Source organism: Schistocerca gregaria, chromosome 8, assembly GCF_023897955.1.
Source record: "Schistocerca gregaria isolate iqSchGreg1 chromosome 8, iqSchGreg1.2, whole genome shotgun sequence".
NCBI lineage: Eukaryota > Metazoa > Arthropoda > Insecta > Orthoptera > Acrididae > Schistocerca > Schistocerca gregaria.
The window spans coordinates 455,066,966-455,079,589 of NC_064927.1; the positions used below are offsets into that span (position 1 = coordinate 455,066,966).

A 12,624-nucleotide genomic window follows, 5' to 3' on the forward strand; every position below is an offset into this window, starting at 1 on the left:
GATATATTGAAGGGCAAGTCCCATCTCCGGAGTTTGGATAGGTTGGTGTTGGTGGGAAGTATCCAGGTAACCCGGACGGTGTAACACTGTGCCAAGATCTGCTGGCCGTGCACCAAGGCATGTTTAGCCACAGGGTGATCCTCATTACCAACAAACACTGTCTGTCTGCGTCCATTCATGCGAATGGACAGTTTGTTGCTGGTCATTCCCACATAGAAAGCGTCACAGTGTAGGCAGGTCAGTTGGTAAATCACATGGGTGCTTTCACACGTGGCTCTGCCTTTGATCGTGTACACCTTCTGGGTTACAGGACTGGAGTAGGTGGTGGTGGGAGGGTGCATAGGACAGGTTTTACACCGGGGGCGGTTACAAGGGTAGGAGCCAGAGGGTAGGGAAGGTGGTTTGGGAATTTCATAGGGATGAACCAAGAGGTTACGAAGGTTAAGTGGATGGCGGAAAGACACTCTTGGTGGAGTGGGGAGGATTTCGTGAAGGATGGATCTCATTTTGGGGCAGGATTTTAGGAAGTCGTATCCCTGCTGGACCCAGTCCCGGGAAGTATCCTGTCACAAGTGGGGCACTTTTGGGGTTCTTCTGTGAGAGGTTCTGGGTTTGAGGGGATGAGGAAGTGGCTCTGGTTATCTGCTTCTGTACCAGGTTGGGAAGGTAGTTGCGGGATGTGAAAGCTGTTTTCAGGTTGTTGGTGTAATGGTTCAGGGATTCAGGACTGGAGCAGATTCGTTTGCCACGAAGGCCTAGGCTGTAGGGAAGGGACCGTTTGATATGGAATGGGTGGCAGCTGTCATAATGGCGGTACTGTTGCTTATTGGTGGGTTTGATGTGGACGGATGTGTGAAGCTGGCCATTGGACAGATGGAGGTCAACGTCAAGGAAAGTGGCATGGGATTTGGAGTAGGACCAAGTGAATCTGATGGAACCAAAGGAGTTGAGGTTTGAGAGGAAATTCTGGAGCTGTTCTTCACTGTGAGTCCAGATCATGAAAATGTGATCAATAAATCTGTACCAAACTTTGGGTTGGCAGGCTTGGGTGACCAAGAAGGCTTCCTCTAAGCGACCCATAAATAGGTTGGCATACGAGGGGGTCATCCTGGTACCCATGGCTGTTCCCTTTAATTGTTGGTATGTCTGGCCTTCAAAAGTGAAGAAGTTGTGGGTCAGGATGAAACTGGCTAGGGTGATGAGGAAAGAGGTTTTAGGTAGGGTGGCAGGTGATCGGCGTGAAAGGAAGTGCTCCATTGCAGTGAGGCCCTGGATGTGCGCAATATTTGTGTATAGGGGAGTGGCATCAATGGTTACAAGGATGGTTTCCGGGGGTAACAGACTGGGTAAAGATTCCAGGTGTTCGAGAAAGTGGTTGGTGTCTTTGATGAAGGATGGGAGACTGCATGTAATGGATTGAAGGTGTTGATCTACGTAGGCAGAGATACATTCTGTGGGGGCTTGGTAACCAGCTACAATGGGGCGGCCGGGATGTTTGGGTTTGTGAATTTTAAGAAGTAGGTAGAAGGTAGGAGTGCGAGGTGGCAGCGGTGTCAGGAGTTTGATGGAGTCAGGTGAATGGTTTTGTGGGGGCCTAAGGTTCTGAGGATTCCTTGAAGCTCCGCCTGGACATCAGGAATGGGATTACCTTGGCAAACTTTGTATGTAGAGTTGTCTGAAAGCTGACACAGTCCCTCAGCCACATACTCCCGACGATCAAGTACCACGGTCGTGGAACCCTTGTCAGCCGGAAGAATAATGATGGATCGGTCAGCTTTCAGATCACGGATAGCCTGGTCTTCGGCTGTGGTGATGTTGGGAGTTTGATTAAGGGTTTTCAAGAAAGACTGAGAGGCAAGGCTGGAAGTGAGAAATTCCTGGAAGGTTTGGAGAGGGTGATTTTGAGGAAGAGGGGGTGGGTCCCGCTGTGATGGAGGATGGAACTGTTCCAGGCAGGATTCAATTTGGATAGTGTCTTGGGGAGTTGGATCATTAGGAGTGGGATCAGGATTATTTTTCTTTGTGGCAAAGTGATATTTCCAGCAGGTACTAAGAGTGTAGGACAGTAAATGTTTGACAAGGGCAGTTTGGTTGAACCTGGGAGTGGGGCTGAAGGTGAGGCCTTTGGATAGGACAGAGGTTTCAGATTGGGAGAGAGGTTTGGAGGAAAGGTTAACTACTGAATTGGGGTGTTGTGGTTCCAGATTGTGTTGACTAGAATTTTGAGGTGTTGGGGGGAGTAGAGCTGGAAGTGGGAGATTGAGTAGATGGGAGAGACTGGGTCTGTGTGCAATGAGAGGAGGTTGAGGTTTGTTGGAAAGGTTGTGGAGGGTGAGTGAGTAGCCTTTCCGGAGGTGGGAAACCAGGAGATTGGATAGTTTTTTGAGGTGGAGGGTAGCATGCTGTTCTAATTTGCGTTTGGCCTCGATCTCCGCTAATTTCAAGTTGCCGCCACTCATACCTCACCTGTCATTCAACATCATCTTTGCCTCTGCACTTCCACCTCGACTGACATCTCTGCCCAAACTCTTTGCCTTTAAATATGTCTGCTTGTGTCTGTATACGGATGGATGGATGGATATGTGTGTGTGTGTGTGTGTGTGTGTGTGTGTGTGTGTGTGTGTGTGTGTTCGCGAGTATATACCTATCCTTTTTTCCCCCTAAGGTAAGTCTTTCCGCTCCCGGGATTGGAATGACTCCTTACCCTCTCCCTTAAAACCCACACCCTTTCATCTTTCCTTCTCCTTCCCTCTTTCCTGACGAAGCAACCGCCAGTTGCGAAAGCTCGTAATTTTGTGTGTGCGCTTGTGTGTTATTTTATTCTGCCTGTCTACCAGAGCTTTCCCGCTTGGTAAGTCTTGGAATCTTTGCTTTTAATATATTTCTTCCATGTGGAAGTTTCTTTCTATTTTATTTACATCATTAATTTGAACCCAACAATTACATTTGTTATTGTCTCCGTTGCATTTCGAAATCTTTTCTATCATCTTACTTTCTCTTTTTGTTTGTACAAGTAGTTTCACTTTGTATTCATCTTCCCTTTTTCCGTAATCTACCATACATTTTATCCTGCCTAATTATACTCAATAATACGTAATTTACTTCCAAACCATAACCTAAAAACTTTTTCTACATCTACATCTACATGACTACTCCGCAATTCACATGCTAGCGCTTGGCAGAGGGTTCATCGAACCACAATCATACTATCTCTCTACTATTCCACTCCCGAACAGCGCGCGGGAAAAACGAACAACTAAACCTTTCTGTTTGAGCTCTGATTTCTCTTATTTTATTTTGATGATCATTCCTATCTATGTAGGTTGGGCTCAACAAAATATTTTCGCATTCAGAGGAGAAAGTTGGTGACTGAAATTTCGTAAAAAGGCCTCGCCACGACGAAAAACGTCTTTGCTGTAATGACTTCCATCCCAACTCGTGTATCATATCTGCCACAGTTTCTCCCCTATAACGTGATAATACAAAACGAGCTGCCCTTTTTTGCACCCTTTCGATGTCCTCCGTCAATCACACCTGGTAAGGATCCCACACCGCGCAGCAATATTCTAACAAAGGACGAACGAGTGTAGTGTAAGCTGTCTCTTTAGTGGACTTGTTGCATCTTCTAAGTGTCCTGCCAATGAAACGCAACCTTTGGCTCGCCTTCCCGACAATATTATCTATGTGGTCCTTCCAACTGAAGTTGTTCGTAATTTTAACACTCAGGTACTTAGTTGAATTGACAGCCTTGAGAATTGTACTATTTATCGAGTAATCGAATTCCAACGGATTTCTTTTGGAACTCATGTGGATCACCTCACACTTTTCGTTATTTAGCGTCAACTGCCACCTGCCGCACCATACAGCAGTCTTTTCTAAATCGCTTTGCAGCTGATACTGGTCTTCGGATAACCTTACTAGACGGTAAATTACAGCATCATCTGTGAACAATCTAAGAGAACTGCTCAGATTGTCACCCAGGTCATTTATATAGATCAGGAACAGCAGAGGTCCCAGGACGCTTCCCTGGGGAACACCTGATATCAATTCAGTTTTACTTGATGATTTGCCGTCTATTACTACGAACTGTGACCTTCCTGACAGGAAATCTCGAATCCAGTCGCACAACTGAGACGATACCCCATAGCTCCGCAGCTTGATTAGAAGTCGATTGTGAGGAACGGTGTCAAAACCTTTCCGGAAATCTAGAAATACGGAATCAACTTGAGATCCCCTGTCGATAGCGGCCATTACTTCGTGTGAATAAAGAGCTAGCTTCGTTGCACAAGAGCGATGTTTTCTGAAGCCATGCTGATTACGTGTCAATAGATCGTTCCCTTCGAGGTGATTCATAATGTTTGAATACAGTATATGCTCCAAAACTCTACTGCAAACCGACGTCAATGATATAGGTCTGTAGTTAAATGGATTACTCCTACTACCCTTCTTGAACACTGGTGCGACCTGCGCAATTTTCCAATCTGTAGGTACAGATCTATCGGTGAGCAAGCGGTTGTACATGAGTGCTAAGTAGGGAGCTATAGTATCAGCGTAATTTGAAAGGAACCTAATCGGTATACAATCTGGACTTGAAGACTTGCCCGTATCAAGCGATTTGAGTTGCTTTGCAACCCCTAAGGTATCTACTTCTAAGAAACTCATGCTAGCAGATGTTCGTGTTTCAAATTCTGGAATATTCCATTCGTCTTCTCTGGTGAAGGAATTTCGGAAAACTGCGTTCAATAACTCCGCTTTAGCGGCACAGTCGTCGATAACAGTACCATCGGCACTGCGCAGCGAAGGTATTGACTGCGTCTTGCCGCTTGTGTACTTCACATACGACCAGAATTCCTTCGGATTTTCTACCAAATTTCGAGACAATGTTTCGTTGTGGAACCTATTAAAGGCATCTCGCATCGAAGTACGTGCCAAATTTCGCGCGTCGGTAAATTTTAGCCCATCTTCGGGATTTCGCGTTCTTCTGAACTTCGCATGCTTTTTCCGTTGCCTCTGCAACAGCGTTCGGACCTTTTTTGTATACCACGGGGGATCCGTTCCATCTCTTACCAATTTATGAGATATGAATATCTCAATTGCTGTTGCTACTATATCTTTGAATTTGAGCCACATCTCGTCTACATTCGCATAGTCAGTTCGGAAGGAATGGAAATTGTCTTTTAGGAAGGCTTCTAGTGACACTTTATCCGCTTTTTTAAATAAAATTATTTTGCGTTTGTTTCTGACGGATTTGGAAGAAATGGTATTGAGCCTAGCTACAACGACCTTGTGATCACTAATCCCTGTATCAGTCATGATGCTCTCTATCAGCTCTGGATTGTTTGTGCCTAAGAGGTCAAGTGTGTTTTCGCAACCATTTACAATTCGCGTGGGTTCGTGGACTAACTGCTCTAAATAATTTTCGGAGAAAGCATTTAGGACAATCTCGGAAGACGTTTTGTGCCTACCACCGGTTTTGAACAAGTATTTTTGCCAACATACCGAGGGTAGGTTGAAGTCCCCACCAACTATAACCGTATGAGTGGGGTATTTATTTGTTACGAGACTCAAACTTTCTCTGAACTGTTCCGCAACTGTATCATCGGAGTCTGGGGGTCGGTAGAAGGAGCCAATTATTAAGTTAATTCGGCTGTTAAGTATAACCTCCACCCATACCAATTCGCACGGAGTATCTACTTCGACTTCACTACAAGATAAACCACTACTGACAGACACAAACACTCCACCACCAATTCTGCCTAATCTATCTTTCCTGAACACCGTCTGAGACTTCGTAAAAATTTCTGCAGAACTTATTTCAGGCTTTAGCCAGTTTTCTGTACCTATAACGATATCAGCTTCTGTGCTTTCTATTAGCGCTTGAAGCTCAGGGACTTTTCCAGCGCAACTACAACAATTTACAACTATAATTCCGACTGTTCCTTGATCCAAGCACGTCCTGTAATTGCCAAGCACCCTTTGACATTGCAGCCCATCCCGCACTTTCCCGAGGCCTTCTAACCTAAAAAACCGCCCAGTCCGTGCCACACAGCCTCCGCTACTCGTGTAGCCGCCAGCTGAGTGTAGTGAACTCCTGACCTATTCAGCGGAACCCGAAACCCCACCACCCTATGGCTTAAGTCAAGGAATCTGCAGCCAGTACAGTCGCAAAACCGTCTGAGCCTCTGATTCAGACCCTCCACCCGGCTCTGCACCAAAGGTCCGCAGTCGGTTCTGTCAACGATGCTGCAGATGGTGAGCTCTGCCTTCATCTCGTAAGCAAGACCAGCAGCCTTCACCAAATCAGATAGCCGCTGGAATCCAGAGAGAATTTCCTCAGATCCAAAGCGACACACGTCTTTAGTGCCGACATGTGCCACCACCTGCAGCTGGCTGCACCCTGTGCGCTTCATGGCATCCGGAAGGACCCTTTCCACATCAGGAATGACTCCTCCCGGAATGCACACGGAGTGCACACTCTATTTCTTCCCCTCCTTAGCCGCCGTATCCCTAAGGGGCCCCATTACGTGCCTAACATTAGAGCTCCCAACTACCAGTAAGCCCACCCTCTGCGATTGCCCGGACCTTGAAGGCTGAGAACGCTTTCAACATTACCGCTGCTATAAAATCCACTGATTCAAGTTTACAAACATTTCGTGTAAACTTGTGAATACTATTTCACAGCTTCAGTTCCTTTCACCCATTAAACAGCCATCTGAGCTATTTCCAACAACTTTTGTTTTATTTCCATTCCCGTTTTTCCCACATAACTGATCATTTTTTAGCAGCTTCCCACAGGTTTGAACATTATTTCTTCATCAAACAATTGTTAGCCTCATTTTCATAATCTGCCGGTACATAACCAGTCCTTTGAATACTTTTACATGCAGTTTTTTATAAATTTTCTTGAATTTCCCCACCCTTTAACGTGTTTTGGAGACAACACAACTACCTAACCTTCACACCAACCTAAGTTCAGCACAGGATCAACATAGCTCATCTCAAACAAACACTTTTTCGACTTTTTTCACACCTTTATCTCTCCCTATATATATATATATATATATATATATATATATATATATATATATATACCAAGCGGGAAAGCGCCGGCAGACAGGCACATGAACAAAACACACAAACACACACACAGAATTACAAGCTTTCGCAACTGGCAGTTGCTTCGTCAGGAAGGAAGGAAGGAGAGGGAAAAATGAAAGGACCCTTTCATTTTTCCCTCTCCTTCCTTCCTTCCTGACGAAGCAACTGCCAGTTGCGAAAGCTTGTAATTCTGTGTGTGTGTTTGTGTGTTTTGTTCATGTGCCTGTCTGCCGGCGCTTTCCCGCTTGGTAAGTCTTGGAATCTTTATTTTTAATATATTTTTCCCATGTGGAAGTTTCTTTCTGTTTTATTTATATATATATATATATATATATATATATATATATATATATATATATATATATATATAAAGATTCCAAGACTTACCAAGCGGGAAAGCGCCGGCAGACAGGCACATGAACAAAACACACAAAACCCACATCCTTTCGTCTTTCCCTCTCCTTCCTGAAGAAGCAACCATCGGTTGCGAAAGCTAGTAATTCTGTGTGTGTGTTTGTGTGTTTTGTTCATGTGCCTGTCTGCCGGCGCTTTCCCGCTTGGTAAGTCTTGGAATCTTTGTTTTTAATATATTTTTAGTATATTTTTCCCATGTGGAAGTTTCTTTCTATTATATATATATATACCAAGCGGGAAAGCGCCGGCAGACAGGCACATGAACAAAACACACAAACACACACACAGAATTACGAGCTTTCGCAACTGGCAGTTGCTTCGTCAGGAAAGAGGGAAGGAGAGGGAAAAATGAAAGGATGTGGGTTTTAAGGGAGAGGGTAAGGAGTCATTCCAATCCCGGGAGCGGAAAGACTTCCCTTAGGGGAAAAAAAGGACAGGTGTACACTCGCACACACACACACATATCCATCCGCACATACACAGTCGAGGCGGAAGTACAGAGGCAAAGAAGTTGTTGAAAGACAGGTGAGGTATGAGCAGCGGCAACTTGAAATTAGCGGAGGTTGAGGCCTGGCGGATATCGAGAAGAGAGGATATACTGAAGGGCGAGTTCCCATCTCCGGAGTTCGGATAGGTTGGTGTTGGTGGGAAGTATCCAGATAACTCGGACGGTGTAACACTGTGCCAAGATGTGCTGGCCGTGCATCAAGGCATGTTTAGCCACAGGGTGATCCTCATTACCAACAAACACTGTCTGCCTGTGTCCATTCATGCGAATGGACAGTTTGTTGCTGGTCATTCCCACATAGAAAGCATCACAGTGCAGGCAGGTCAGTTGGTAAATCACGTGGGTGCTTTCACATGTGGCTCTCCCTTTGATCGTGTACACCTTCCGGGTTACAGGACTGGAGTAGGTGGTGGTGGGAGGGTGCATAGGACAGGTTTTACACCGGGGGCGGTTGCAAGGGTAGGAGCCAGAGGGTAGGGGAGGTGGTTTGGGGATTTCATAGGGATGAACCAAGAGGTTACGAAGGTTAGGTGGACGGCGGAAAGACACTCTTGGTGGAGTGGGGAGGATTTCCTGAAGGATGGATCTCATTTCGGGGCAGGATTTTAGGAAGTCGTATCCCTGCTGGAGAGCCACATTCAAGGTCTGATCCAGTCCCGGGAAGTATTCTGTTACAAGTGGGGCACTTTTGGGGTTCTTCTGTGAGAGGTTCTGGGTTTGAGGGGATGAGGAAGTGGCTCTGGTTATCTGCTTCTGTACCAGGTTGGGAGGGTAGTTGCGGGATGCGAAAGCTGTTTTCAGGTTGTTGGTGTAATGGTCGAGGGATTCAGGACTGGAGCAGATTCGTTTGCCACGAAGGCAACTCCAGAATTTCCTCTCCAACCTCAACTCCTTTGGTTCCATCAGATTCACCTGGTCCTACTCCAAATCCCATGCCACTTTCCTAGATGTTGACCTCCATCTGTCCAATGGCCAGCTGCACACATCCGTCCACATCAAACCCACCAACAAGCAACAGTACCTCCATTATGACAGCTGCCACCTATTCCATATCAAACGGTCCCTTCCCTACAGCCAGGCCTTCGTGGCAAAACACACAAAACCCACATCCTTTAGTCTTTCCCTCTCCTTCCTGAAGAAGCAACCATCGGTTGCGAAAGCTAGTAATTCTGTGTGTGTGTTTGTGTGTTTTGTTCATGTGCCTGTCTGCCGGCGCTTTCCCGCTTGGTAAGTCTTGGAATCTTTGTTTTTAATATATTTTTCCCATGTGGAAGTTTCTTTCTGTTTTATATATATATATATATTCACTTTAACCTCATATTACCCTTTCCACCTTCTAATACCATGTCAACCTCACAACATCCCTACAACGACCCAATTAAATTTTATTTACATTCCCTCCGCAAACATGCCTTCACCCTAGCCAGATTACGCTCCCATATTTTATTTACTCAGGCTTGTCTGACATTTGGCATTACCCCCAAAGGCCTCACACTTAAAGTTCCCATCTCTGGCTGCAATCCTTCTTTCCATCAGTCCTTATACCAGTTCCAAACTGCACAATCCATAGCCCTCATCCGCCTAATCCTTGACCTATACATCGACTCGGCCAATGAACACACCCGTCAACTCCTATCCCAAATCAAAGTCCTCAATCTTTCCTCTCCCACATCCACACCGGCTGTTCATAGCATCCTCCTACAGGCCAAGCGCAAATTAGAACAGCATGCCACCCTCCACCTCAAAAAACTATCCAATCTCCTGGTTTCCCACCTCCGGAAAGGCAACTCACTCACCCTCCACAATCTACTACCAGCAATCTGCCACCATGCCATTTGGTCAAGAGATGACTACTTTCAATAATGAATCATTTCTTAATTAAGTAGCTGAAATCCCACCTTGTTGTTTTCCCATTCTATGTTACACTGTATAAATGTGTGGATTGTGGCGGATCTTAGCTGTAAAATTCTGTATGTGCAGTATTGTGTATTTGAAAAATTATTAATAATTGTTTGTAAAAGGAAATCCTTTGATGTTTCAGTTGATGAGGAAGATGAAGTAACAATAAGTAAAGCTGCAGAAACCATAGCTAAAGCTTGGGACTTCCGCGGCCGCCTCGTCTATGACACCAGTCAGGCAGATGGTCAACACAAGAAGACAGCCAGCAATGCAAAACTTCGCAGCTTCCTACCTGATTTCAAATTTACTCCATTTTCTGATGCTATTCAGCAGACTGTTGAGTGGTTCCGTGAAAATCACAAAAGAGATGCTCGTTTGTAGGCAAATTTCAGGCTTTATCAACTTGTTACATATCACTTGTTCACATGTTTCAAAATTGGAAGCTAATGGCATTAAGTTAACTCTGAGAAAGAAAGGGGGGGGGGGGGGGAGGGAGGTGATAAGGGAGACATCCAAGGCCTTTAACTGCATCTTTTCCTAACAATTACTGAATTTTAAGTTTAAAATTGAAAGCAGCTACATGTTAGATTGAACTTAATTTCCATCATCACCATGGTTTTGTTGCTTCCTTAGTGAAAATTCTGAGAATGATTGAAGACTCTCACTTGAAGACATTCTCAAATATTTTCAGTTTTAGTTTTCCACTGTTTCACTGAAAGACATCAAGTAAGTTCCTTACTAGTATTTAATGGAGAACACTTTGCTTTGAGACTTAGTGTCAGTTGTGAGAACTTTGCATTTTGTGAATAGCAAGATGTGTAATACGTCAGAAATCCATTGTTATCTGAATACTGTAATGGATTTAACAGATCACAAGAAGATAAATAAAAGAAATCAGAATAGTAGAGTTTATATCATGAGGATCTGGAGATTGTATTACAGTAGTTTTCTTGAAGAAAAATTGTGTATATTTTGTAATGAATCATATTTGAGCCTTATATACACTTCTTCCATTATGAGGCTGTGCAACTATGTGAACAGTTTCTCTGGCAAAAGTAAATAAATATTTTTGTTAATCTGTTGACTTTGATTAGTGTAGAATATGGACTCTAAATAACCCAACAGTATCGTGTAGTAAAATAATGCTTCATCCAAATACCAGCTGACTGACTCAAATTTTTATTACTGCATTGGTAATGAAGATAGTATTTTATAGTAGGAACAAACACTTATATTTGGGGGGGGGGGGGGGGGGGAGAGAGAGGGAGAGAGAGAGAGAGAGAGAGAGAGAGATGAAAACGAGACATATGGGGAAAAAAGTAAATAAACTATTTATTATTTTAGAAGTAATTACCATAACTGTTAATACCTCTACCCCACTGTGAGATAAGATGATCAATGCCTTCATGGAAAACGTTTGTGGGTGCCTATAGAACTATGGTTGTACCAGGCAAGTACCTCTTCATCCGAAGCAAATCAATAGCCACAAATGGGCTTCTTCAGGGCTCCAAAAATATGTCAATCATATGGGGAGAGATTGGGACTGTATGGATGATATGTAAGGGCTTCCCAATAAAACTTATGCAATGCAATGCAGGCCACATTTTGCCAAAGTTGTTTAGAGTACACTGTGGGAGTTTCACTTGGAAGCCCTTACACATCCTTTGTACAGGCCCAATCTCTTCCTGTATGATTTACATATTTTTGGAGCCATGAAGAAAGCCGTTCTTGGCCATCAGTTAGATTCAGACGAAGAGGTGCACACCTCGGTTCAGTCGTGGTACTGTAGGCAACCGCGCACATTTTTCCGTGTAGGCATTGACCATCTTGTCTCACTGTGGGATAAATACCACACATAATACTCTTAGCTTTTTACTCTTATTAATTATTGCATGATGTTTTGTCAGTAACTTCTGTTTTGCTTCTTACCCTGTCTTCCACCTTTAAGCTCTCAGGTTTTCAAATGTCATCCAGTGCAGTCTCCAAGAATCAGTCAGTCTTTCCTTCTCATCCCTTCCCTGACCTGGGGTTCTCAGTGACTCTTCGGAACTGTCCCCATTTCTTGAACCTCACCAGTCCTTTTCCTTCATCCCTCTTCCTTCCCTTTCAACCCTTCCACCAGGAGGAGGAGCCACTGGCTCCTAAAATTTGCTCATGCCCTTAACCTTTATATGTGTCTTTCACTGCCACCTCTCAGCGAGTAGATTTTTTTAATCTATCCAATTATTTTATTATTACATTGCTAGGAAAGTAGTGTTTCACCTGGTGTGTGGCACAAAAATCCATAACAGCTTTAGTTCTGTACGAGGTGCATTCAAGTTCTAAGGCCTCCGATTTCTTTTCTAATTAAATACTCACTCGAAATCGATGAAACTGGCATTACTTCTCGGCGTAATCGCCCTGCAGACGTACACATTTTTTACAACGCTGACGCCATGATTCCATGGCAGCGGCGAAGGCTTCTTTAGGAGTCTGTTTTGACCACTGGAAAATCGCTGAGGCAGTAGCAGCGCGGCTGGTGAATGTGCGGCCACAGAAAGTGTCCTTCATTGTTGGAAAAAGCCAAAAGTCACTAGGTGCCAGGTCAGGTGAATAGGGAGCATGAGGAATCACTTCAAAGTTGTTATCATGAAGAAACTGTTGCGTAACGTTAGCTCGATGTGTGGGTGCGTTGTCTTGGTGAAACAGCACATGTGCAGCCCTTC

At 44.4% G+C, this 12,624-nt stretch overlaps 1 protein-coding gene across 3 annotated transcripts in view; it reads left to right on the forward strand.

Moving 5' to 3' along the window:
* LOC126284939 (GDP-L-fucose synthase) overlaps positions 1 to 10,995 on the forward strand; it is a 42,487-nt gene extending 31,492 nt beyond the window's left edge. For all 3 annotated transcript variants that reach the window (XM_049984203.1, XM_049984201.1, XM_049984202.1), the window contains exon 7: positions 10,062 to 10,995. In XM_049984203.1, the coding sequence (XP_049840160.1) occupies positions 10,062 to 10,300 (239 nt within the window). In that variant the 3' untranslated portion in view covers positions 10,301 to 10,995. The remainder of the gene's footprint in view (positions 1 to 10,061) is intronic.
* The last annotated feature ends 1,629 nt before the right edge of the window (positions 10,996 to 12,624 follow it).